This window comes from Orycteropus afer, unplaced genomic scaffold (assembly GCF_000298275.1).
Source record: "Orycteropus afer afer isolate SDZICR_OR568_19922 unplaced genomic scaffold, OryAfe1.0 scaffold00032, whole genome shotgun sequence".
NCBI classification, from domain to species: domain Eukaryota; kingdom Metazoa; phylum Chordata; class Mammalia; order Tubulidentata; family Orycteropodidae; genus Orycteropus; species Orycteropus afer.
In genome coordinates, this window is record NW_006921619.1 from 4,979,283 (window position 1) to 5,002,841 (window position 23,559).

At 40.1% G+C, this 23,559-nt stretch overlaps 2 protein-coding genes across 2 annotated transcripts in view; one reads left to right on the forward strand and one right to left on the reverse strand.

Annotated features, from left to right (window-relative positions):
• Nucleotides 1-23,559, reverse strand: part of MCF2L2 (MCF.2 cell line derived transforming sequence-like 2) — a 334,093-nt gene that overhangs the window by 124,057 nt on the left and 186,477 nt on the right. Inside the window, exon 15 of the mRNA XM_007936022.1 lies at nucleotides 17,676-17,761. Within this exon, the coding sequence (XP_007934213.1) occupies nucleotides 17,676-17,761 (86 nt within the window). The remainder of the gene's footprint in view (nucleotides 1-17,675; nucleotides 17,762-23,559) is intronic.
• B3GNT5 (UDP-GlcNAc:betaGal beta-1,3-N-acetylglucosaminyltransferase 5) lies at nucleotides 10,303-11,448 on the forward strand. Its single transcript, XM_007935908.1, has one exon. The coding sequence runs from the start codon at nucleotides 10,303-10,305 to the stop codon at nucleotides 11,446-11,448; it is 1,146 nt and encodes a 381-aa protein (XP_007934099.1).

A 23,559-nucleotide genomic window follows, 5' to 3' on the forward strand; every position in this document is an offset into this window, starting at 1 on the left:
GTGCTTCACAGTGTAAGCTATTAAGCATAAGGACTTACTATACTGCAAGTGCAGGAGCTCTGGTGGCATAGTGCCTAAAGCACGTGACTGCTAACCAGAACGCTGGCAGTTCAAACCCACCAGCCACTCCTCGGAAGGAAGATGGGGCAATCTACTTCCGTAGTAATAGTGCCTCGGAAACCCAAGGAGGGGTCGCTCTGAGTTGGATCCGACTCTATGGCACATAACAACAACAACATTCTTTACCAAGCATGATATGCTTCTCCCAGCACTGGTACCTCTTGATAACACTACTAAAGTATGAGAGACAAAGTCTCATCATCCTTGCCTCTAAGGCGAATTCCGGCAGTACTTCTTCCAAGACAAATCTGTTCATTACTAGCCAAAACCCAAACCAAACTCACTGCTGTCAAGTTGGTCCTAACTCATAGTGACCCCTACTTGGGTTTCCCAGGCAGTATCTCTACAGAAGTAGATTGTCCAATCTTCCTTTCAAGGAGTGGCTGGTGGGTTTGTACCACCAGTCTTCTGGTTAGCAATCAAATGCCTTAGGCACTATGCCACCCGAGCTCCTATTCTTCTGGCCGGCCATGGTATATTCAACATTCTTCGCCAACACCATAATTTAAATGTATCTATTTTTCCACAGTCTTCCTTATTCATTGTCTAGCTTTCATATGCATATGAGACTGTTGAAAAGATAGTGATTTGGGTTAGCGGCATCTTAATCTTCAAAGTGACATCATTGGTCTTTAATACTTTTAAAAGTTCTTTTGTAAAAAAAGAAAGTTCTTTTGTAGCAGATTTGCCCAATGCAATATGTCATGAGCATTGGTTGTAGATCCAAGTAAACTGAAATCCTTGACAACGTCAATCATTTCTCCATTTATCATGATGTTGCTTATTGGTCCAATTGTGAGGATATTTGTTTCCTTTATGTTGAGGTATAATTCATACTGAAGACTATAGTCTTTGATCTTCATCAGTAAGTGCTGCAAGTCCTCTTTCTGCAAGCAAGGTTGTGTCATCTGAATATCTCAGATGTTGTTCACCATTCTTCCTCCAATCCTGATGCCATGTTCCTCTTCATACAGTCTAGTTTATTGGGTTATTTGCATAGCATACAGATTGAAAAAACATGGTGAAATGATACAACCCTGATGCACACCTTTCCTGATTTAAAATCGTGCAGTATACCCTTGTTCTATTCGAACGACTGCCTCTTGGTCTATCTTACAGGTCCCTTGTGAGCACAATTCATTGACCAAGCATGCAGTCAAGATACATTGATAATTATTGGTGATTGGAATGCAAAAGTTAAAAACAAAGAAGAACCCTTGGTAGTTGGGAAATATGGCCTTTGTGATAGAAATGACATTAGATACTGCATGATAGAATTTTGCAAGACCAACAACTCATTCATTGCAAATATGTTTTATCAACAACATAAGCGACAACTATACACATGGATTGCCCCAAATGGAATACAAAGGAATCAAATCAACTACATCTATGGAAAGAGATGATGGAGAAGCTCAATATCATCAGTCAGAACAAGGTCCAGGGCCAGCTGTGGAACAGACCATCAATTGCTCATATGCAAGTTTAAGCTGGAGCTGAAGAAAATTAAAACAAGTCCACAAGAGCCAAAATATGACCTTGAGTATATCCCTCCTGAATTCAGAGAACATCTGAAGAATAGATTCTTCTGCATTGAACATCAGTGACCAGGAGGGTTGGGGGAAGATATGAAGGACATGATATATGAAGAAGGCAATAGGTCATTAAAAAGAAAGAAAAGACTAAAATGGATGCCTAAAAAGACTCTGGAACTTCCTTTTGAACAGAGAGATAGTAGCTAAAGCTAATGGAAGAAATGAAGTAAAAGATCTGAACAAAAGATTTTGAAGGGCAACTTGGGGAGAAAAAGTAAGGTATTATAATGAAACGTGCAAAGGGCTAGAGTTAGAAAAGCAAAAGGGAAGAATGCACTCAGCATTTCTCAAGCTGAAAGAACTGAAGAAAAAGTTCAAGCCTCATGTTGAAATATTGAAGGAGTCTATGGACAAAATATTGAACAACACAGGAAGCATAAAAAAAAAGATAGAAGGAATACACAGTCACTGCTCCAACAAGAATTGGTTGACATTCAACCATCTCAGGTGGTAGCATATGATCAAGAACGGATGGTATTGAAGGAAGCGGTCCAAGCTGCACTGAAGAAATTGGCAAAAAACAAGGCTCCAGGAATTGATGGAATAACCACTGACATGTTTCAATAATTGCATGTAATGTTGGAAGCGCTCACTCATCTATGCCAAAATATTTGGAAGCCAGCTACCTGGCAGACTGACTGGAAGAGATCCATATTTATATCCATTCCAAAGAAAGGTGTTCCAAAAGAATTCATAAATTATTGAACAATATCATTAATATCACGTTTGCTGAAGATAATTCAAAAATGGTGGCAGAAGGACATCAACAGGGAACTGCCAAAAATTCAAGCCTGCTTCAGAAGGGGACGTGGAATGAACAAGGCATATCATTATTGATGTCATATGGATCTTGGCTGAAAGCAAAGAATACCAGAAAGATGTTTACTTGTGTTTTATTGACTTTGTGGATCATAACAAGTTATGGATAACATTGTGAAGAATGGGAATTCCAGAACACTTAATTGTGCTCAAGAGGAACCTATACATGGACCAAGAGGCAGTTGTTCAAACAGAACAAGGGGATACTGCATGGTTTTAAATTGTTCTCTAGGGTTAGATGTTGCTAATATATTACAATAAGAGTCAGAGGTAGTGGTTAAGAAACATGGATGGAAATGAAATTTATTCAGTTTTTAAATTAAAATCCACTGTTTTCTTGAGTTAACTATACTCAGTCTTCAGGTATCAGATTCATTGTTGCTTTTCTTCCTGGAAGGTGCCTTCTACCTCAGCCTCAACCTCCAGATGCCGCTGGGTCTATCTTTAGGTTCTCCTGTGGCTCCCAGCACAAGGGTACCTATGGGGTCAATGCCTCTCGTCCATGCTCCATGACAAGGGATTTGTTTGTCCTCTTTACTGACTGTCTCCTTCTACCTATTTGTTAACCCCATTTACATTTTCTGATAAAATAACCTTAATAATAGTTCTTTTACTTTTTTTTTTCTTTGGCTCCTCCCTCTTCTCTTTCCATTAAGTATATTTGTTCTCTAGCCTATCTACTTCTTGAGAATCCATGATATCATCTTTATACATATAACTCCCACTTCGATCTTCAATCTTGTCTAGCTCCAGCTTAGATTACCTACTATTGTTGTTGTCGTTATGTGCCGTGGAGTCGGACCTGACTCACAGTGACCCCTCCTTGGGTTTCCGAGGTGGTATTACTATGGAAGTAGACTGCCCAACCTTCCTTCTGAGGAGTGGCTGGTGGGTTTGAACCGCCAGCCTTCTGGTTAGCAGTCAAGTGCCCTAGGCACTATGCTACCAGAGCTCCTTGATCACCTACTAGATTTGGCTAACTTGTTGTGTCTCCAACACTTCAAAGTCAATACAAATATGAAGCTGATCTGTCCCCGCTCCCACTCCTAACCCAGGAGACCAGTTGTCCGACCTTTGTCAGTAATGCTTGGAATTAGGTTTCATTCTCCCTCTTTTTCTCTTCTTCTTCCTCCTCCTCTTCCTCTACTTCCCACCCCAAGTCATCCATCAGGCACTGTGGGATGTTTATTTTCCCTGAAATGCCCTGCCCTTCTTTATCCCTTCCTTCCTTCCTCTCCCCACTTGCACCACCCTGCACTAGGCCTTCCTCACCACACCCTGCACCAATACAAGGCGCAGATACAACTGGTATCCTGATCTGCAGGCCTTCTGCGCTCCACCTTGTGCCTGCAGCTTCAATCACAACTGTGCAGCTGCACTTGTGATTTCCTGCTGCCTTGAGGCTCCCCATAAGCAGGCCCCAACCTCCCTGCTTTCAAACAGATTCCCGTCTCTCAAGTATACACCATTCTGCAACTCTTTCCTTGCTTCTCCTCCTGCAACCACTTACATCCTAAATCCTGTTCATCCTCAGGGTCCCTAAAACTCTTTAACTAATCCAAGCCTACCTGATCTCACTGCTCCTAGGGACACTCCTGTGATGCCTGGAGTGGTATCACCCAGGTGAGCCCCAATGCACTGCTGTACCTTACCATGATGGGCTGTGTTTTCCTGTGGTTTACTCTTTACTCCAACTAGACTGTTTCTGACAATTTGAGACTAAAGACATCATTACGTCATTATCTCCCTCTGTGCCTAGTAAAAGTCCTGACATAGTTAATACTCGGAAATTATAGGATGGATTGAAATACTGGAAACTGCGATAGTTAAACTCTCAATTAAAATGTAGACCTAGTCATCTTAATTAAAATTTCAGCAAATACGGTTGATTTAGAAGGAGTGCAGTGCCTAAGGCATTTGACTGCTAACCATAACATTGGCGGTTCAAACCCAACAGCTACTCCATGGAAGGAAGATGGGGCAATCTACTTCCATAAAGATTTACTGTCTTGGAAATCCAGTGGGGGTTGCTATGAGTTGGAATCAAATTGATGGCAGTGAGTTTGGTTTTGGATTTCTGGTAGCACAGTGGTTAAGCACTCAGCTGCTAACTGTATGGTTGATGGTTCAAACCTACCAGCCAGTCTGAGGGAGAAAGACATGACACTGTGCTTCCATAAAGATTATAGCCTTGGAAAGCCTATGGGGGCAGTTCTACTCTGTTCTATAGGGTCACTATGAGTTAGAATTATTTTGCCTATATTTTAGGATCACAAAAGTAGATTCAACAAGATTCAGCAAGGCTGGAATAGAAAAAAACAAGTGGTCATTATAAGGAAATTTGAGGCATTTTATGCACCAACTCTAGTTTTTCCAGATAAGTTTAACAAGCTCTCTTGTGAAAATGAAATTCTTTTGAATAAGTGAGAGGCACAGCTCCCAGACTGAAAAGTATTTGGGGTGGGGCCTATCACCTTCTTATCTGATGTTCCTACTTCTACTTCTGTTCTTTAGTGTTCTGACAACTTCTATCTGTTAGAAAAGAGAATACTAGCAATACTTATTCCTCTTCCCAAAACCAAATAAAAGCAAACCTATATTCTAAAGATTTGCATGTTTCCCTCTGAGCAATTCTTTGTTCTCTCTCATGCTTCATATTTTCAGCAGGTCCAGAAGTCATCTATAATTTTTATTTCCCTGCAGTAAAACTTCATTGGTATGTACCCCAATTTGCAGATTAAACCACAAGGTAAAGGTTGCCCTTGGTTACACAATGAATCTGGCCCCAAACAGGGACAACCCTCGAGTTTCCAGGCTGTTGGCCAGTCGCTGAGCCACGCGGCAGGCACACAAAGGAGCCTGTGCCCACAGCTGTCTGTGTGGATGGTTGCTGAGCTTTGCATTCATTACTGCGATCGCTTTGTTTCCTGAAAGGCCCAGCATTTTCTTTCAGTAGACTGGGCAGCTTGTGGGCTTCTCTCCATCCCTTCCCTGCCTTTTGAATTCAGAAACCAGAATATGTGCTTTAAATAAGACACAGTGCAAACCAGATGAGTGAGCGCCAACTGCATGCTGCTTAGTCTCCTTCAGGAAAGTCAGCATGGGTGCAGCCTTGCTAGCTGTAATTAATGCATGTAGAAGAAGGTCAGCTTTGCTTTCATCTGGGAAAGACCTTCTGGTGACTGCGGTTGAATTTGGGAGAGCTGGGTGTTCTTCTGTGACAAATGTGAAGCTGGGTAATATGGAGGAGTACTTCACCCTTCCTAAATCTTCCCCTCAGGAGATCAACTCTATCAGTGAGATCTGATTATAATTGATGTAAACAATGGCTAAGCAGTTCAATCTGCTGAGAATGAAGAGATTTCAGCTTTAGAACTACACATGCTGTACTGAACGTAAATAAGTATGTGGGTTGTTGGCTTTATGATGGATTATTTGTCATTTTTTCAGAAAACAGTTTTGAATCTTGAGAACAGTTTAAACATATCTATCTATCTATTGATAGACAGATAGATAGATAGATAGATAGATAGATATGAATATAAGGTATGTGTTGAGGAAGAGTGGGTAAAATTAATGCAACTGCACACCGACCTATTAAGTGATAGACCCTGAGTCTTTATAGAGACACTAGGCCTTTTGTGGGTCAGGTGGATGCTGGAGGAGCTCAAAAGTGAAAAAGAGCAGCACTCAGGCTGAGAGTCTAGCAAGGAGCTCAGAAATGTAAACAGTTGTGAATATGCAAATGGAGCTGGTATTGTAGCATACTGAGCATATATGCTCAGAAATAGGAAACTAGCTTTGCCTGTGATCACCAGGATTCAAAGGTTACGCTCATCCTTCTTTTCCTGTCAGGGTCTGTTGGAGTAGAAACTGCAGATTCGTTCCAATTGAGAAATTTCCTGGAGTTCTGCAATACTATGCTGTCTTAAAATCTTGTTAAGAATTCTGCTGCCTCTGTTTAAGCCCCTACTTTTTTACGAGGGTATAGTGGAGGAGGTAGAAAGCAATTTCGGTCTTGCTTTCTAGGTGAGCAGTGGTGAAAGACTGAGAGAAAATGGCCTTCCCGAATGAGTAACTGCCAAGTGTAGGCAGATGCCACTCTTGGAAACTGATGCTTCCTGCTGTATTTCTCACCCTCCTTAGCCCGTCCAGTCCAGAAATACTGGCCAACCCAAGGGGGAATATTGCTTATACTGATCTATCCACTGTAGCAGTATTTCTTTCCTTTTGGATGGTGAAGCTCAATAAAAAATGACATTTTACATTCTAGCCCTGAATACACATTACATAAAACTCTGTTTCACAAATAATATACCTATTACTTTCAGTACATTCTCTGTTCTTGAAAAAAAAAAAAAAAAATCCTGGTTGTGTCTTCCTTATTGGAACACACAATTATAAAATCTGTACCCAAGAAGATAAAGTGTTAGCTCTGGACAAAGTCTGGTGATCTCTGGACAAAATCTCAGCAGGATCAGCTCTAATCTCCTGTCCTCCTTGGACCTTTTGCATACCTGGTCTTTGCAGTTATCACTCTAACAAGGATTGATTACAGGGGTTGGGAAATAGAGCTGAATCAGGTTGGGAAATAAAGCTGAACCTTCCTAATGTAGGGAAAGAGATTCCACAGCCAGGCTGGGCGCTGTTACTGTACACCTGGCTTCATGTCTGGGGCAAAGTGTGTGTGTGTGTGTGTGTGTGTGTGTGTGTGTTGGGGGGACTTGAAGACGAGCTCTCTGGGCAAAAAGCCAGGACCTTTGCCCTGGGGGTTGTTCTGTGGGCTCAGCTTTCAACCAGCCTGGACTTTGTGGACTGTGTTGGTTATAAGGATCCTGTGTTACCCTCTCCCTCTCAAGGATCTAGAAAGCCCAGGAGACTGATCTATCAACCTGAGGGCCTATTTTTCCAGGCAAGAAGGTGTCCTACTTGTAAGCACTGGGGACAGAATCTGAGGAAGGGAGGAGGCTGTCTCCTTGTGGGGGAAGAAATGGATAGTACATGGCAGTGGTGACATGGACCTTATCTGAGGTGGTACCTGGCTAGGCATCCTGACCCCCCCCCTCAGTTCTTCCCGAGTGACCAGGAGGTTCTTTGCACTAGTACATCTACTAAGTCTCAGGTGCTGACTTAGGTGCTGAGAGTAGTGTGTCTACAGCATCATGCCTACCATTCAAGGAGTTCATGGTTTAAGGGATGCAGTTAAATAAAAAATCTCACTACAGGAAGATGGATTGTAAGAAGGTGCTGTGGAAGTACCAATGAAAAACATGTTTTAGAGGCTGGAGTGACCCTAATTCAGACTTCCCAGAGAAGGATGCTGGTAGAACTTAGGAAGAGAACTCAGAGGTGGGGTGAATAGGGCATACCAGGCCACAAGATTGCTGGTGCAAAGGCCGAAGTGTATAAAATAGCAAGTGGGCTGTACTTTCAGCCAAAAAAATTGGTTTTGTCAAATGATATAATGGAGTACCTGAAAAAGCAGATCTCAAGGGGTCCTGTTTACCCCTCTGAATTCAAAACATAGACCTCACCCCATCACTAATGGTGAGGAACCTCTGAAGGGGTGTAAAGAGCTCAGATAGTGTCTTGGTTAAATCTGAGTTTTAGTCACACTGATCGTGGGGTGGAGGGTGGGCTGGCCAGAAGCTCATTTAGTTGGCTGCACTGGTCTAGGTAAGAAGTCATGAGGACATGTATGGGAAAGAGAGAATGAGAAGAAGCAATCCATAGGATTAAACAGCTGGATTTGGGATTGGAGGAAGAGGAAGACTTTAGGAATTCTGGCTTAGATGCATGAAGTGCCATCAGGCATAGCTGAAGAGAAAATGGAAACAGCACGTTTTAGGGGAGAAGTGATTAAGGCAGTTGGCTGGTAACCAAAAGGTCAGTGGTTTGAACCTACCAGCTGTTCCAAAGAAGATGAGGCAATCTGCGTCCATAAAGATTTACCACCTTGGAAACTCAATGGGGTCACTATGAGTCAGAATTGACTTGATGGTAGTGAGTTTGGTTTGGTTTGAGTAGAATGGGTTAGAAATTACATTTCAGTATTCCCTGTGTGCTTGGTAGTTTTCTGTCTACCTGGCTCTCTATATATCTATGTGTATTTCCAATTAATCTGCATAAAAACTTTCAAGGGTATCATCCCAGTTTTTCAAATTTTTGGCTCAGATGCATGATAAACCAAACCAAACTCACTGCCATCAAGTTGATTCCAACTCACAGCGACCCCCTTTGGGTTTCTGAGGCTGTAAACCTTTACGGAAGTAGATTGCGCCATCTTTCTTCTGCAAAGCAGCTAGTAGGTTTGAACCACCAACTTCTGGTTAGCAGTCAAATGTCTTAGGCACGACGCCACTAGAGCTCCTCAGAGACATGGTACAATGCATCAGATAGTAAGTAGCTGAGCCAGCACTGGTGTCCAAATTGCCCATCTGTAAATACAGTGCTTGTTGGCTAAATGCTGCTGCTTCCCAGTTTTGTACATGTTAATAGGGAGCTGCCTGTTGAGTTTCTAAATCAAAAATTACAGAAAGAAGATAGCTATATAGATTTGAGGCTCATGAAAATTTTGGTTAAAAAGAGTTAGTGTTCTTTTTTTTTTTTTCCTGGGAGGTGTGTGCAAGTATCACCACTATTTCATCACCCCAAACAGAAACTCTGTATCCGTTCAACAGTAGCTCCCCATTTCCTCCTTCCCCAGACCCTGGTGACCTCTAATTTACTTTGGTCTCTATGCTTTTGCCTCCTCTGGATAGTTCAGGGGAGTGGGATCATATAATGCTTGTCCTTTTGTGTCTGGCTTATTTCACTGAACATAGTGTTTTCAAGGTTCCTCACGTCATACATATATCATGTATCAGAACTCCATTTCTCTTTAGGATTGTGCCTTTTGAGAAGCATGTCTTGACTCCTTGATTTTGAACTTGGATTAAAAAAAAAACAAAACTTTTTATTCCTGAGGCAAGCTTTACTAGATTTTTTTTACTGCTATGAACTTTATTTTCATCCAGCATTCTGCCTTGTACTACATAGCTATTTTCCTCTTGACTGTATTCAAGCCAATAGATTCATGGATATAAATATACTTGAAAAATCACAACTTTAACTATACAGGATGATAGCCATTTTGGAGGCTTTTTTTTTTTTTTTTTTTTTGTAAAGGCTGAGAGGAGAGAAGGGTCCCTGTATTCTGAATGGGAAGACAGTATAGTTCTTTCTTATTCCCTATGCTTTCCTAAAGATATGGGTTGCTGTAGTTGTTGTTGCCAGGTGCCGTCAAGTTGGTGCCATCCAGTGGGCTCTGAGTCAGTGACCCAATGTACAAATGTATGCAGCTGTATGCACTCTGCTAAATCCTAATTGCCTTATTACCCTTTGTCCAGATCACTCAGGTTACATTTGGTTTTTAAAAAATGAGGAGTAGTTTGTTTCTTTTTGTTAACTAAGTAACTCATTTGCTGTCATCTTTTCTCTTTATTGACTCCAGTAGGTCTCATTTAGAGTTCACAAAAGGAAGTCCATGGGATAGCTGCATGAGGTGGATCACCGCACTCAACAAAGGATGCCGGTGTGGGGAGACTTTGATATGCCAGTGCCTTCATCCTACACGGTGTTCCATAACTTGTGAAAGAAGAAGCTCCTTTTTCATTTTTAAGTATCGATTTGGATTAAGATGGACATCTGTTCTAAAGAATACACAGTTCTATGGTTTGGAAGAAGGAAGTGCCCAGTTAAGACTGATCCTAAATAAAAGTCGACCTGCATGGGATTCAGGATGTTTATTAGCAGCAGGAGGGTCAGAAAATGGCAGTGTGTTCGTTTTTTTGCCACTTGTTTTATACTAAGCCTCATGTTTTTTTGGAGACCGTTTGATAACCACATTGTGAGCCATATGAAGTCCTACTCTTACAGATACCTCATAAACAGCTACGACTTCGTGAGTGACACCCTCTCTGTTAACCGCAGCTCGGAGGATGTTCCTAGCTTCCAGTACTTGATTAACCATGAGGAGAAGTGTCAAGCGCAAGACGTCCTCCTTCTGCTATTTGTGAAGACTGCTCCTGAAAACTATGAACGTCGTTCAGCAATTAGAAAAACGTGGGGCAACGAGGAGTATGTTCGGTCTCAGCTTAATGCCAACGTCAAAACTCTGTTTGCTTTAGGGACTCCTTCTAACCCACTGAGGAGAGAAGAATTGCAAAGGAAACTGGTTTGGGAAGATAAAGTGTACAATGATATAATTCAGCAAGACTTTGCTGATTCTTTCTACAATCTTACTCTTAAATTACTTCTGCAATTCAATTGGGCAAATACATTTTGCCCACATGCCAAATTCTTCATGACTGCTGATGATGACATATTTATTCACATGCCAAATCTTGTTGAGTACCTTCAAAGTTTAGAACAAATTGGTGTTGAAGATTTTTGGATTGGTCATGTTCATCGTGGTGCCCCTCCGATTCGAGACAAAAAGAGCAAATACTATGTCTCTTATGAAATGTACCAGTGGCCGGCGTACCCTGACTATACTGCTGGTGCTGCCTATTTGATCTCCAATGATGTAACTGCCAAAGTCTATGAGGCATCACAGACACTTAACTCTAGTCTTTACATAGATGATGTGTTCATGGGCATCTGTGCCAACAAAATGGGGATAGTACCACAATACCATGTGTTCTTTTCTGGAGAAGGTAAAACTCCTTATCATCCCTGCATCTATGATAAAATGATGACATCCCATGGACATGTACAAGACCTTCAGAACCTTTGGAAGGAGGCCACAGATCCTAAAGTGAAAACAATTTCAAAAGGTTTTTTTGGTCGCATATATTGTAGGTTAATTAAGATAGCTCTCCTTTGCAAATTGAGCTATGTGAACACTTACCCTTGTAGGGCTGCATTTGTGTAATGGTACTTGAATATGTCTGTTTTCACAGTCACTGAGCCAAATCTGGATGAAAACCTTTAAATGTTTGTCTGTACCCTAGGTGAAATGAATATGAAAAACAAAGAAATATTTTGAAAGCCTAGACTATCAGAATGTTTCTTTGATTCTAGAAGCTAATCAATACAACTTACCTACTTCATTGCCTAAATTCATTCCAGGGGATTTACATTAAGAAAAGATTTATATTTTGAATGAAAACAAAAATAAAGGGAAATTCAGGTTCTCAATGCCAAAGTGTATTTGTGGTGTTAGAATAACTGCTTCTGGAAAATACCAAGTGAATGTATAGTACAGCATTTCAAAGAACTGAATATTTTGTTGGACCAGGTATACAAGTTTTTTATTAAAGAGCATTTGGCAGAGGTGGCAGGGAGAGGGAGTGCTGGCACAGAAGAAAGTACATGGATCTGGTAAAAAAATCTCTTATTATTAAGAGGAGATTTAGAAAAGTGTATACATTTCATTACAAATGGCCAAGTCCCTTATTGTCATATCTGTCTAGCTATTGTACCAAGATAGTGTTGGAGTCATTGAAAATATGTTTATGTATTTTATTCCAAAGCTTAATGTGACATATGAGAATAGCCATTAACTCCGCTCTAAGTGGTTCTTTACGTGACTTTTTCTGAATATTAGAAAGTAACACAGAACATGGGCAGTTTGCTACCCATAACATCCTTTCCTAGAGAGAAATGATAGTTAATTCAAATAAGCTGATTTTAATTTAGTGAATTTTCAACTGGTTTCTAAATATCCAAAATTGGTCTGTATGTAAAGTAATTATTTAAATGTAGTTTCCATAGACGAGTACAGTAATGGAAAAGGCTTCAAAGGGAAAGAGAACATTAAAAGCTTATTTTTCTACATAATTATAAAATTCTTTTGTGTCTAAATCATTGTAATGTTTACTAAAATTAGCCCACCTCTTCCCAGCGAAGTCTCACAAACCATAGTACTTTGTTCCAAGTTCAGGTTTTTTTTAATTGAGAGTATTCAGCAATTCGAAGCCAAAGTATCTTTACAAAAATCTATTCTTTCCTTAAAGTAACCTTTATAGGTGATCTTCATGTTTTAATTACTTCAGACTGAAAAGCGGTAAGAAAAGTCACGGGAATGAGATGTAAAGCATTCGTAAAGCTGTGTAGGCCTTGTACTCAGAGAGTTGTGGCTGCGAATCTAATAGAGTCAGTTACAGGTATTCTGTAAAGCAGGATAAACATGTGGCCATGATGCAAACAACCTTCCCTCACTGTACAAAGAACTAGGTGATGGCTATTGTCAGGGGGTTAGACAAAAGCCAAAATAGTGACTGCAGCAAAAAGCAGTTGAACTGAGTATAAAACCTTTGGCTGCAGAGAGGCCTGTTGAGAAAATCTAAGATGCCTCTTTAATAAGATGATGTCTGAAACCCAAAACAAAAGAATTCTCAGAATACACAACTGGATGATGATATTTATAATCTAGCAGGCAGCTTTTTCATGTTTACAGACATTTTTTATTAATTTATTTTCTATTTTGGAAATTGAGCCTTGTCAAACCCACCAGTCACTCCTCGGAAGGAAGGCTGGGCAATCTACTTCCAAAGTGATACTGCCTCAGAAACCCAAGGAGGGGTCGCTAGGAGTCGGGGCCGACTGGACAGCAGTGTGTTTGCTTTTGTTTAGTTTACATTGCTCAGATAATAGCATCAAACATGCTAGGTTGTAGTTACTTTCAGAGTAGGTTCAGGGATATTTGATCATTACAATTTAATTTTTCTGACCCATTTTTAAAACTGTAGAGAACCAAAGCACATTTTGAAAAGAGACACTTACAATGAATTGTTGCTAGCTGATTCTTAAAGAGCCATTTGTCTTTTGGCCATATATATACCCTGTGTATCTGTGTATTTGTAACTGTTTAAATTTGCCATTGGTTGAAAATATAGTGTGTCTCTCTAGATGTGGAAATGATCTTGTTTACAGCAGTACTTTTGTGAAACAATTATTTATTTGCTGAAAGAGTTCTTCTGAACTGTGTTCACTCTTTATTTTTGCTTAGAGTAGGATGCAACAGGTTTAAATTTGGAGGAACTGTGAAGGCACTTCCTTTTATTATAAAAAGAGGAGGTTGCTGGATGCTTCCTTAATTAACAGAAAGTATTTGTAAATATGAAAGGATTCTAACCTTTTAAAAAAGAAAGAAAAAAAGCTTTTTGGTGCTCCAATGCAGGACTATCTTTTTAAAAATGTCAATAAAGGGGAAAAAACCCAAACCCACACTATCAGCCTGATGGTCACTTGTGTAGAAGATGGATGTACTCAGTGTTATTGCTAAAAACTTTTCACCTTGTGGTTGACTTGCATATTTCTTCCCTACTACTAATTTTATACAAAAAAAAAAAAGTTAAATATTTATATTTGGATTGTTCTTGTATGGTAAAATAATTAGTGGGATTTAAAAAATAAATCTATGCTTTCCAATAAACAATTTAAAAATTGTCAGCAGATGTGTATTTTCACAAAGGTTTTTAAACTCTTGTGTGAACCCCAGTGTTTATATAATCACCTTTCTCTGTTTAATGTCAGAGAAGCATGTACTATTATGATCTTAGTCCTTTTCCTGTTCAGACTTGTTGCTGTGCCCAGGATGGAGGATTATGGTACCTTCTGCATTGTGGAGCCACTTAAAAATGCCTTTTGTTTGTTAAATGACTTGTGTTGGAATGTCTAAGTGGGGGAATGTTCTCTGCTTGTTGTTCAGGAAAGGATGAAATAAGAACCTGTAGCCATAGTACCTCAGTACACCCTTTGGAAAGGTCCGATTTTCTATCATTAGCTGCCCAAAAGTGGATTCAAATTTAGCCTCAGTCTCTTAAAGTCATGAATAGTCTTCTGTCTGCTTTGGAGTGTCTGGTGCATCAGTATATTTGTACATAGTTTGCTGTCATCCGTTTTTCACCTGATTGCTGCTCATTTCTTAGTATAGTATAGATTATAGTGTAGTTCAATCTCTCTATATTTTAAAACTTCACCTGAATTATTTGGTTGTAGTAGAACTTTTTTACTTGTGAGGCACGGTTGGGGTTTGTAGTTGGGACTAAAATGATGATTAGTCAGAAGAATTAATGAACTTGGCCTATATTTGGGGACCTTAATTGGACACCATAGCTGTGATGCAAATGGGACCAGAAAACTCTTGAAATACCATGCTGTTCATTCTATAGTAATGAGAGAAATGTTACCTGCCTCTTTGACTTCCCTCTAATCACTTTTGCAGTCTGCCTGGAGACGAGTCCTAATCATAGCTTTCAGTAGGTTACTGCTTTGCTCCAGACCTCAAAGGCTTCTTACTGCCTCCAGCATCAAATCTATAAATTCTTCTACCTGGGTTTCAAGACCCTACATAATCTTCCTTTCCTCCTTCAATCCCTGTAGCTTTATTTTTCCCAGCATCACTATTATCCACCATAAATATCATACCTGCGTAAGTTGCTTTCCCTTGCTGGGAACACTGTCTACATTCTATACCTAAAATAAAATCTTTATTTTATTTTTAACCAAGGAGGCGAAGTACAATTCTCATCACATCTTATCAGCGGTACATACTATTAACGCGATTTATCACTGTTGATGTTGACCTTGATCATCTGGCAGGGCTAGTGTTTATCAGGTTGCTCTGCTTACGAGAAATCACTTCCCCCTTTTCCATACTGTTCCCTTTGGAAGGAAGCCACTGTGCAGTCTACACTTAAAGAGTGGGAATCCTCATGGGGTTTTTGTGAAGACTGAGTAAGTTAAGGATACCTGCTGAACTCTTGGGAATCCATCCGTGACCCTGTTCCTTCATTGTTCATATCCTCCTGTCCTCCTGCACAATACATACTTAATCACATATATTATATTACCTACTAATTGTCTTGTGTTTTTTACCTTGCAAAAATGTAAGCTCTGAAGGTAGGGACTCTGCACAGTGTAATCACTTAGTACTCCAAATCGTTTTTTCAAATATAGTTAATAAGGAAATACAGATTAACTGTGAAAGCAAAAATTGGTGGTCTTCAGGTGTTTATTCAAAGCTAGTGGTGAAAACGAACCAGCAGTGTTACAGATTCACCTATCTCCTGTTTAATCCCCTTGCTAATTTTGCCATTTCTTAAAAGTTCTTTCCCAAGAAGCATAAAGATATTTTTGTCTCATGCCATGACTTTTCCCCTTTGCATGTTTCATTAGCAGTATGATGTAATGTTCTGCTGTAAATTAATATAATCATTAATCAATGACTTAAAGGACCCAGTTGATGATTCAATGCATATCAAGCCTTCCTTGGGTTTCCAAGGCAGTATCTCTACAGAAGTAGATTGCCCAGTCTTCCTTCCAACGAGTGGCTGGTGGGTTTGAACCACCAGCCTTCTGGTTAGCAGTCAAAATACCTTAGGCACTACACCACCAGAGCTCCTGACTAAGACTTAGAATGATAAAAGTAGGCATGGGTTTTAGTAATGGAAACATCCCAAAAGATACTTTCACTAAGGAAAACAACAGAACACATCACCAATGGTATTTCATAGAGACAACTTCTCTAAGCACAAGCTCACTTTCAGATATGCCGGATTGGGTCATATACTGTAACTCAAGAATACCGTTCAATCTGTAAGAGCTCCACATACATTTTCTTGAGCAAACCTTAAAGTGAAAGAATATAAAGCAGTCTGCTTAAACTAATACTGGCTTTTAGTCAAGGGCAAGTTCCTAAAGATGTTTGTTCATTCATTCTATAGATGTGTTTGTTTTTTGTTTGTTTGATTGTTTTTGAGTGCCTGCTAAGAGCCAAGCATTATGATAGAAGCTGGGGACAAAAGCAGCTCACAGGTTAAATGTGGGTACAGACAATGTGATGGTGCTGGAATAGCAGTAATAATGGACTGTGAGTACAAAGAAGATACAAAAATAATAATAATTATCTCCTCATTCTTCTGGTTTTTTACCTTCTTAATTCAGACTTCAAATTTGAACTACATAGCATTCACATGCATGCACACTAAAAATAGCATTAGATTTGTATAAAGTATGTCTTTTGGGAACCAATAGCCTTTAAGTGCTCTTAAACCCATAATTCAATCAATATTAAAGTTAATTTACCCTTACTATTTTTTTGATAGTCTTTCTTTTTCTTTTTTTTTTTTTTAACTATCAGTGTGGTAGTTAAGGTTTTGTCAGCTTGGCTGGGCCTGGTTGAGTGTCTGGGCAGCTAGATGTAGTTATTCCCCATGGTGAGATTGGTAATTAACTCCATGGTGGAATCTACTGGAGCAGCTGGGTAGCTGCTTTAGGGATGTGGGTTGCTTCCCGTATATAAGAAGCAGCTTTGAGGAGGGTCTTCAGCTTTTTGGCATGCTTGAACTCTGCACGTAGCCAAGTTGTTATTCAATAGCCTGCCATGACCTGCCAATTTTGGGACTTCTCCCGGTCTTAAGTTAGTGGCCTACCATGTTGTTTGGTAACATTGGGACTGTGCCTTTTTACTTGTCAACCTTGGGTTCGTCAGCCTCAGCAGCCAGTAGCTTTCTGAGTGAAGAAAAGCCTCCAGCTTCAGTGGGCCAGGAGCAGGAGACAGAGTTGAAGCCCGAGGTTGAGGGTCTTTCACCCAGCCCCAAGAGCCTGGCACTTTGAACTCAGAATTAAAGCCTCCAAACTGTAAGAGAATAAACTCCTGTTTGTTCGAGCTATCCCATTTGTGGTATATTTCTGTTAGAGCAGCACTAGGTAATCAAAGCAACTAGTTATCCTTAAAAGGGGAACCCTGGTGGTGTGCTTAAGTGATCAGCTGCTAACCCAAAGGCTGGCAGTTTGAATCCACCAGGCACTCTGCAGGAGAAAGATGTGGCAGCCTGCCGCTGTAAAGATTACAGCCCTGGAAACCACATGGGGCCATTCTGTTTTGTTCTGTAGGGTCACTGTGAGTTGGAATTGGCAACAGGTATCCTTAGAAGCTTGGTTTATAAGATGGTTGCTTTTAGCTCTTTTGCTTGTTGCTTTTGTGAGATTCATGAGTTTTGTTCTCAGATTTAAGATACAAATGAAGATTAGTATTAGAATCAGTGTGTGATTTTTATCTAGGAAAGCAATGTGATATAAAACAGATGACCCCCTACCTCCCACTCCCAAGGAGATAAAAATGACTCCTACAAATGGATTCTGCTGTCTTACCTGCTGGGGGAAAGATTTTCAAGACTGTCAAGCTGTTCCAGTTCAGGGTTCTCCAAGTCTTGACTGCTTTCAACTGTTCCTTCATTCTGAAGTGAAAGAAATTCTGGTAAGATAGACTCTAATTTTTTTAAGGCCTTTTAATCTGTTCCCACCTCCATTTCTTTCTTTTTTTTTTTTTTTCTTTTTATTATTATTTTTAATGTTCTGGGTGAGCAGAAGTTTCTCATCTTGTCCTTTTTTCCTTGAGTTCCCACCACTCTGTGGGGCTATTAGAATTTGGCTTCCCCTGGTTATTGTTAGGGAGTTCTGGTGGCGTACTGCCTAAGGCATTTGACTGCTAACCAGAAGGCTGGTGGTTCAAACCCACCAGCAATTCCTTGGAAGGAAGGTTGGGCAATCTACTTCCATAGTGGTATTGCCTCGGAAACACAAGGAGGGGTCGCTGTGAATCGGATCTGACTTGACAGCAGTGAGTTTGGTTTGTTATTGTTAAGAAGCTCTGGTGGTACAGTGTCTAAGGCATTTGACTGCTAACCAAAATGTTGGCAGTTCAAACCTACCCACCACTCCATGGAAGGAAGACTGGGCTATCTGTAAGGATTTACCACCTCGGAAATCCAATGGGGATTGCTACAAGTCAAAATCAACTTGATGGCAGTGAGCTGTTTTTTTTTTTTTGGTTGTTATTATTAGGTGTCATCAAGTCAATTTTCGACTTCTAGTACCCCATGTGACAGAATAGAGCTGCCTGACAGGGTTTTCTAGGCTGTAATCTTTAAGGGAGCAGATTGCCAGGTCTTTATCCCATTGGAGCCACTGGGTGTGTTTGAACCACCAACCTTTCAGTTAGCAGCCAAGTACCATTGCACCCTAAGGCTTATGTCAGAAACTCATTCTCAAAAGCAGGTATCCTTTTCTCTTTAAGATTAAAGGGCTATTAACATTGTAGGAGCCTGGGTGGCAGAAACAGTTTACATTCAAGTGTTAACCTAAACATTGGAAGATTGAACCTACCCAGTGATAGCTCAGGGATTAAAAAAAAAAAAACAGCCTGATGATCTGCATCTGTAAAGATTACAGCCAAAGAAATGCTATGTAGCAGTTCTAGTCTGTAACACATGGGATCCCCATGAGTTGGGGACAATGGGTTTGGTTTGGTTTCATTAACATTGTACTTTTCCCCCACTGATTCATAAAGATTCAGAATTGCAGCTAGAGGGAACGAGAAAGAGATCATTGGATTCATTATCTCTGTTATTTTGGTAAATGAATCATGGGAACAGGCAAAGTGGTGATTTGCCCAAGGCCAGAAGGATAGCAAGAGGCAGAGATAACATGAGTCCAGTCTCCACTTTCAGGTTGGTGATCAAAAGTCCATGAGCTTGACTGCTAACTGAAAAGCTGAAGGTTGGAATCCATCCACAGGCACCTCACAAGAAAGACCTGGCAATCTACTTCTGAAAAATCAGCCATTGAAAACTATAGAGCACAGTTCTACTCTGACACACATGGGGTTGCCATGAGTTGTAATCCATTACATGGCAACCGGTTTTCCTTTCACTTAGCAAAATGCTTTTAAGATGCACTCATGGTATTGCCTGTATTGGCAATTCCTTGTTAGTGCTAAGTAGTACTGCATTGTATGGATGTACCACAATTTCTTTATGTTTTTCAAGCAATACAGGCATACCTCAGAGACATTGTGGCCTCCGTTCTAGACCATCATAAATAAAGCAAATAGTGTAATAAAGTGGGTTGCACGAATTTTTTAGTTTCCCAATGATTAAACTGTAGCCTATTAAGTGTGCATGCAATAGCAGTATGAAAAAGTTTCAAATATTGTGAGAATAACCAAAATGTGACAATGTGACAAAGAGACATGAAGTAAGCAGATGCTATTGGAAAAATGGCGCCAATAGACTTGCTCAACACAGGGTGGCCACAAACCTTCAGTTTGTTAAAAAAAAAAAAAACAGTATTTGCAAAGTGCAATAAATTGAAGCACAATAAAATGAGGGAATGCCTGTATTCTAAATCAAACACTGTGCAAACATTACTAAAAAAAACAACTCACTCACTGCCATCAAGTCAGATCCTACTCACAGTGACCCCTACGGGGGTAGATCATCCCATCTTCCCTCCGCAGAGCAGCTGGTGGGTTTAGAACTGCTGACCTTTTGGTTAGCAGCTAAATGCTTTAATCACCATGCCACCAGAGCTCCTAACATTACTAAGGCTTTATAAATCAGGTGATGGCTCTCTTTAAATGAGTTGTCTTACATTCTCAGAAAAGAGTGTAGATGCAGAGAGGATCTTTTCCCAAAAGTATTGTTAAGGGAAATTTAACAAGTAAACATAAACTTGCTTGCAAATTAGAGCTGAAAGTTGAAGGGTGAGCCTTCCCCAGACTGGGAACAGTTGTGGGGAAGTCTTCTTGAAAATAACGGTGCTAAGCCAGTTGACAATGCAAGAAGAGAAACCTCCCCTAGATTCACAGAAAGTGGTCAAAGCAAGGTGGTTTTATCACCCATTCTGACCACAAAATCAGCACTTAAAAAATGTCTGGTAGATGAAAGAAAACCATGGATCTTCAATCTTTTTTGTAGATGCTTCCCAAATCTGGTATCCCATCCAAGAAGCAAAGTAACAAATAAAGAAATAACTGGGATACTAGTTTTGCCAGTTCAGCTCTAAAATACAACAGAAATCTTGCATTCATGTAATGTTGTTCAAATAAGAATCTAAAGTTTTAGTTCCCTTTATTAATATATATTTGACCAGAGTTGCCATGAGTCAGAACTGACTCAAACGGCAATGGGTTCAATTTTGGTGTATGGTGTCTTTTTGTTTGCATTTTTTTGGAGGGGGTGGGGTTAGGGAGTCCTGTGAACCTCAATGAATTATAAAATGATGCTCTTTAAAAGTTGAGAAACAATACTTTCTTGTGAAATCATACATGCTTCTCGTAAGTCCCCACAGACTTGGGAGTTGCAGCTGGTAAGCAACTAGTTCATTCAGATTTTCTCCTTCCTCAGTCCAGATTTGGCGGGGGGAGGGGACAATTTCTTAGCCAACTGGTGCTTTAAAAGGGAAGCAACCCACAAGTGAAAACAGGGACTCCAACAGATACTTCTACATGAACATTCATAGCAACATTATTCATAGCCAAAAGGTAAAAACAACCAAGTCTTCATCAACAAATGAATGGATAAATTAAATGTGGTACATACATACAATGGAATATTATTTAGTCATAAGAAGGAATGAAATTCCAATACATGCCACAAAATGGATGAAACCATGTGGTAAGTGAAATAAGCCAGATACAACAGGAAAAATTTTATGATACCACTTACATGAAATATCGAGAATAGACAAATGCATCAAGACAGAAAATAGAGGTGGTAAGGCATTTGACTACTAACGAGAAGGGTGGCAGTTCAAACCCACCAGCCACTCCTCGGAAGGAAGATTGGGCAATCTATTTCTGTAGAGATACCACTTCAGAAACCCAAGGAGGGGTTGCTGCGAGTTGAATTGACTTGATGACAGTGAGTTTGGTTTAGAAGATGAGGAGTTATAGCTGAATGGTATAGTGTTTCTATTTGGTGTGATGAAAAAGTTTTGGAAGTAGATACTGGTATAGGCTAAACAACATTGTGAATGTAATTAATGCCATTGAACTGTATACTTAAAATGGTTAATGTGACAAATTTTGTATTACATATTTTTTACTACAATAAAAACAAAAAAGGGGAACCAACTCATAAAGCACCCCATTGGGAGGCCAATCATGTGGGACAGCCCATTGTGTTCATTTTATCCTGAAGTCTAAGGCTGGCAGTGAAGGCAGGCAGGCTGTGCCTGACATGGCCCCCTTACCTCTCTTCACCCCAGTCTCTCTCCAGTTCAAAGCCACACCAACCAACATAAACTCTACAAGTTCTCTAGGAGTACCTTTATAGGGGCTTCTGTGTCTTCTCAATAAACTTAATTAATCAAATTGTTTTGTCTCCACTATATTTTGAAGAAGGTACATGTAAGAAAAAAAGCTAAGTTCCTAGTCCAAAAGCATTTTGTTAAAAATTTTATTTTAACTTCTCTGAAGAATACATATATTTGTGAAAAGTTTTGATAGTTAATTTTCAGTTGATTATTAACTTTTTTCCTTTCTTAAAGGAGAAGTAGCAACATTTTAGCTGAATCAAACTAGTTGAATGGTTTTACTTTATGATTTTAAGACGACTTAGAAACAATTTCAGTTCCAACTCTTTTAAAGCAATGGTATTTGCTAATTTAAGGTGAAAGTATTATTCATTTTTATATTATCACATTTCTTAGAAAGAGAAGCTATTAGAAATAATTCTGAGATCAAAAAGGTAAGGCAGATATGAAGTCGGAGAACCACCCTCTTCATTTAAAGTATAAGAGATAGTTACATGAAGTGTTAAAGGTTATGCATGTTCTCACATTGTAATATGAACACCTGAGAAAATAAGTGAAGCTGTATGTCAGCTAAGAATCACTGAATAATTATCAGAATCTTCTGGACTAAATGGTGGAGTAGGCAATAAGGATAGTGGGAAAGAAAGGAATGGAAACTTCTCCAAAGGGTGTTATCTCCAGCCTCGTTCCCAGGTGGTCTAGCAGATGCAGCCTGAGAGTGAAAAATACAAGCTTGGTTAATGGGTGACTGCCTTCTTTCTCCTCTCCTATTGATGGAATTGCTATGGGATGAGGAGAAAACCTTAATTTTTATTGAGACTCAATGGTTTCCAGTGTGGAGAACTGAAAGAATTTTTGAAAAGCAGTGACTGTGTAAAGAATCTTGTATAAGCTAATGGTCTCCTCTTGTCTGAAGTGAAGAAGAGTGAAGAAAATCAAGGGCATTTGAAAACAATTAGTCCAAGGATATGATGGACCTTGAGACCAGAAGAACTAGATGGTGCCCGGCTGCCAATGCCAACCATTGGGAAGGGATCAAAACGAGATTCTGGATAGAGTGGGAGGAAAAATGTGGAACAAAATTCAAAAACATAGTAATGACCAGAATTACTGGTCGGATGGAGTCTGGTGGAACCCCCAAGACTATGGCCCAGGGATACCCTTGGAGCCCGACAGGACTCACTCCCAAGGATTGGCTCTCCGCCCAACAGTAGAAAGACTAACATGCAGAACACCTACCCCAGGGCAATGCACTCACCTACTCTAGGGAGATACACCCTTTAGAACAATCAGCCATGGGACACCAGAGGGGCAACATTCACATAGAGGGAAAGCTGGACAGACAGGAGTGCAGAGTTAAGAAGGGCATGGGAGAGAGTGGTCACAGAGAAGGGAAAGGAGGAGAGTGGGTTAGGGTTGGGGATGGTAATCAGGGCATGAAATCAAATGTACACGAACTGCTGAATGTAAAACAGATTTTGCTCTGTAAATCTGTACCCAAAACAATTTAAAAATCATTACCATCATCATCATCATCATCATCTTGCATCGGAGTGGATTCTGGGCTGGCTGGTCTGCTGTATCTGCTCCATCCCACTGGCTCTTTCTCACATATCCTTTCCTACTCTCCATTTTCACTCCCCAAAAAGCCACTGCTTAAAAGCCCCTTTGGATAACTGGGCAATCCCTTTTTAAAACTGTAAATATGTCCTGGAGGGTTAAGGAAATGTCAGTCGTCCATCACCCACACTTTGCTGTAAATTGGCTCATTTAGATTTTCTCCTACCTAGAATCCAGAGCAGGAGTCCCTGGGTGGTACAAATGTTTAATGTGTTTAGCTGTTAACAGGAAGGTGCTTGGAAGAAAGGCCTGGTGATCTATTGAAAAATCAGCCATTGAAAACCTTGTTGTTGTGTTGTTGTTAAGTGCCGTCGAGTCG

Coding starts and splice junctions, on each gene's coding strand:
- B3GNT5 (XM_007935908.1), top strand. CDS start 10,303: ATGGGATTCAGGATGTTTATTAGCAGCAGGAGGGTCAGAAAATGGCAG.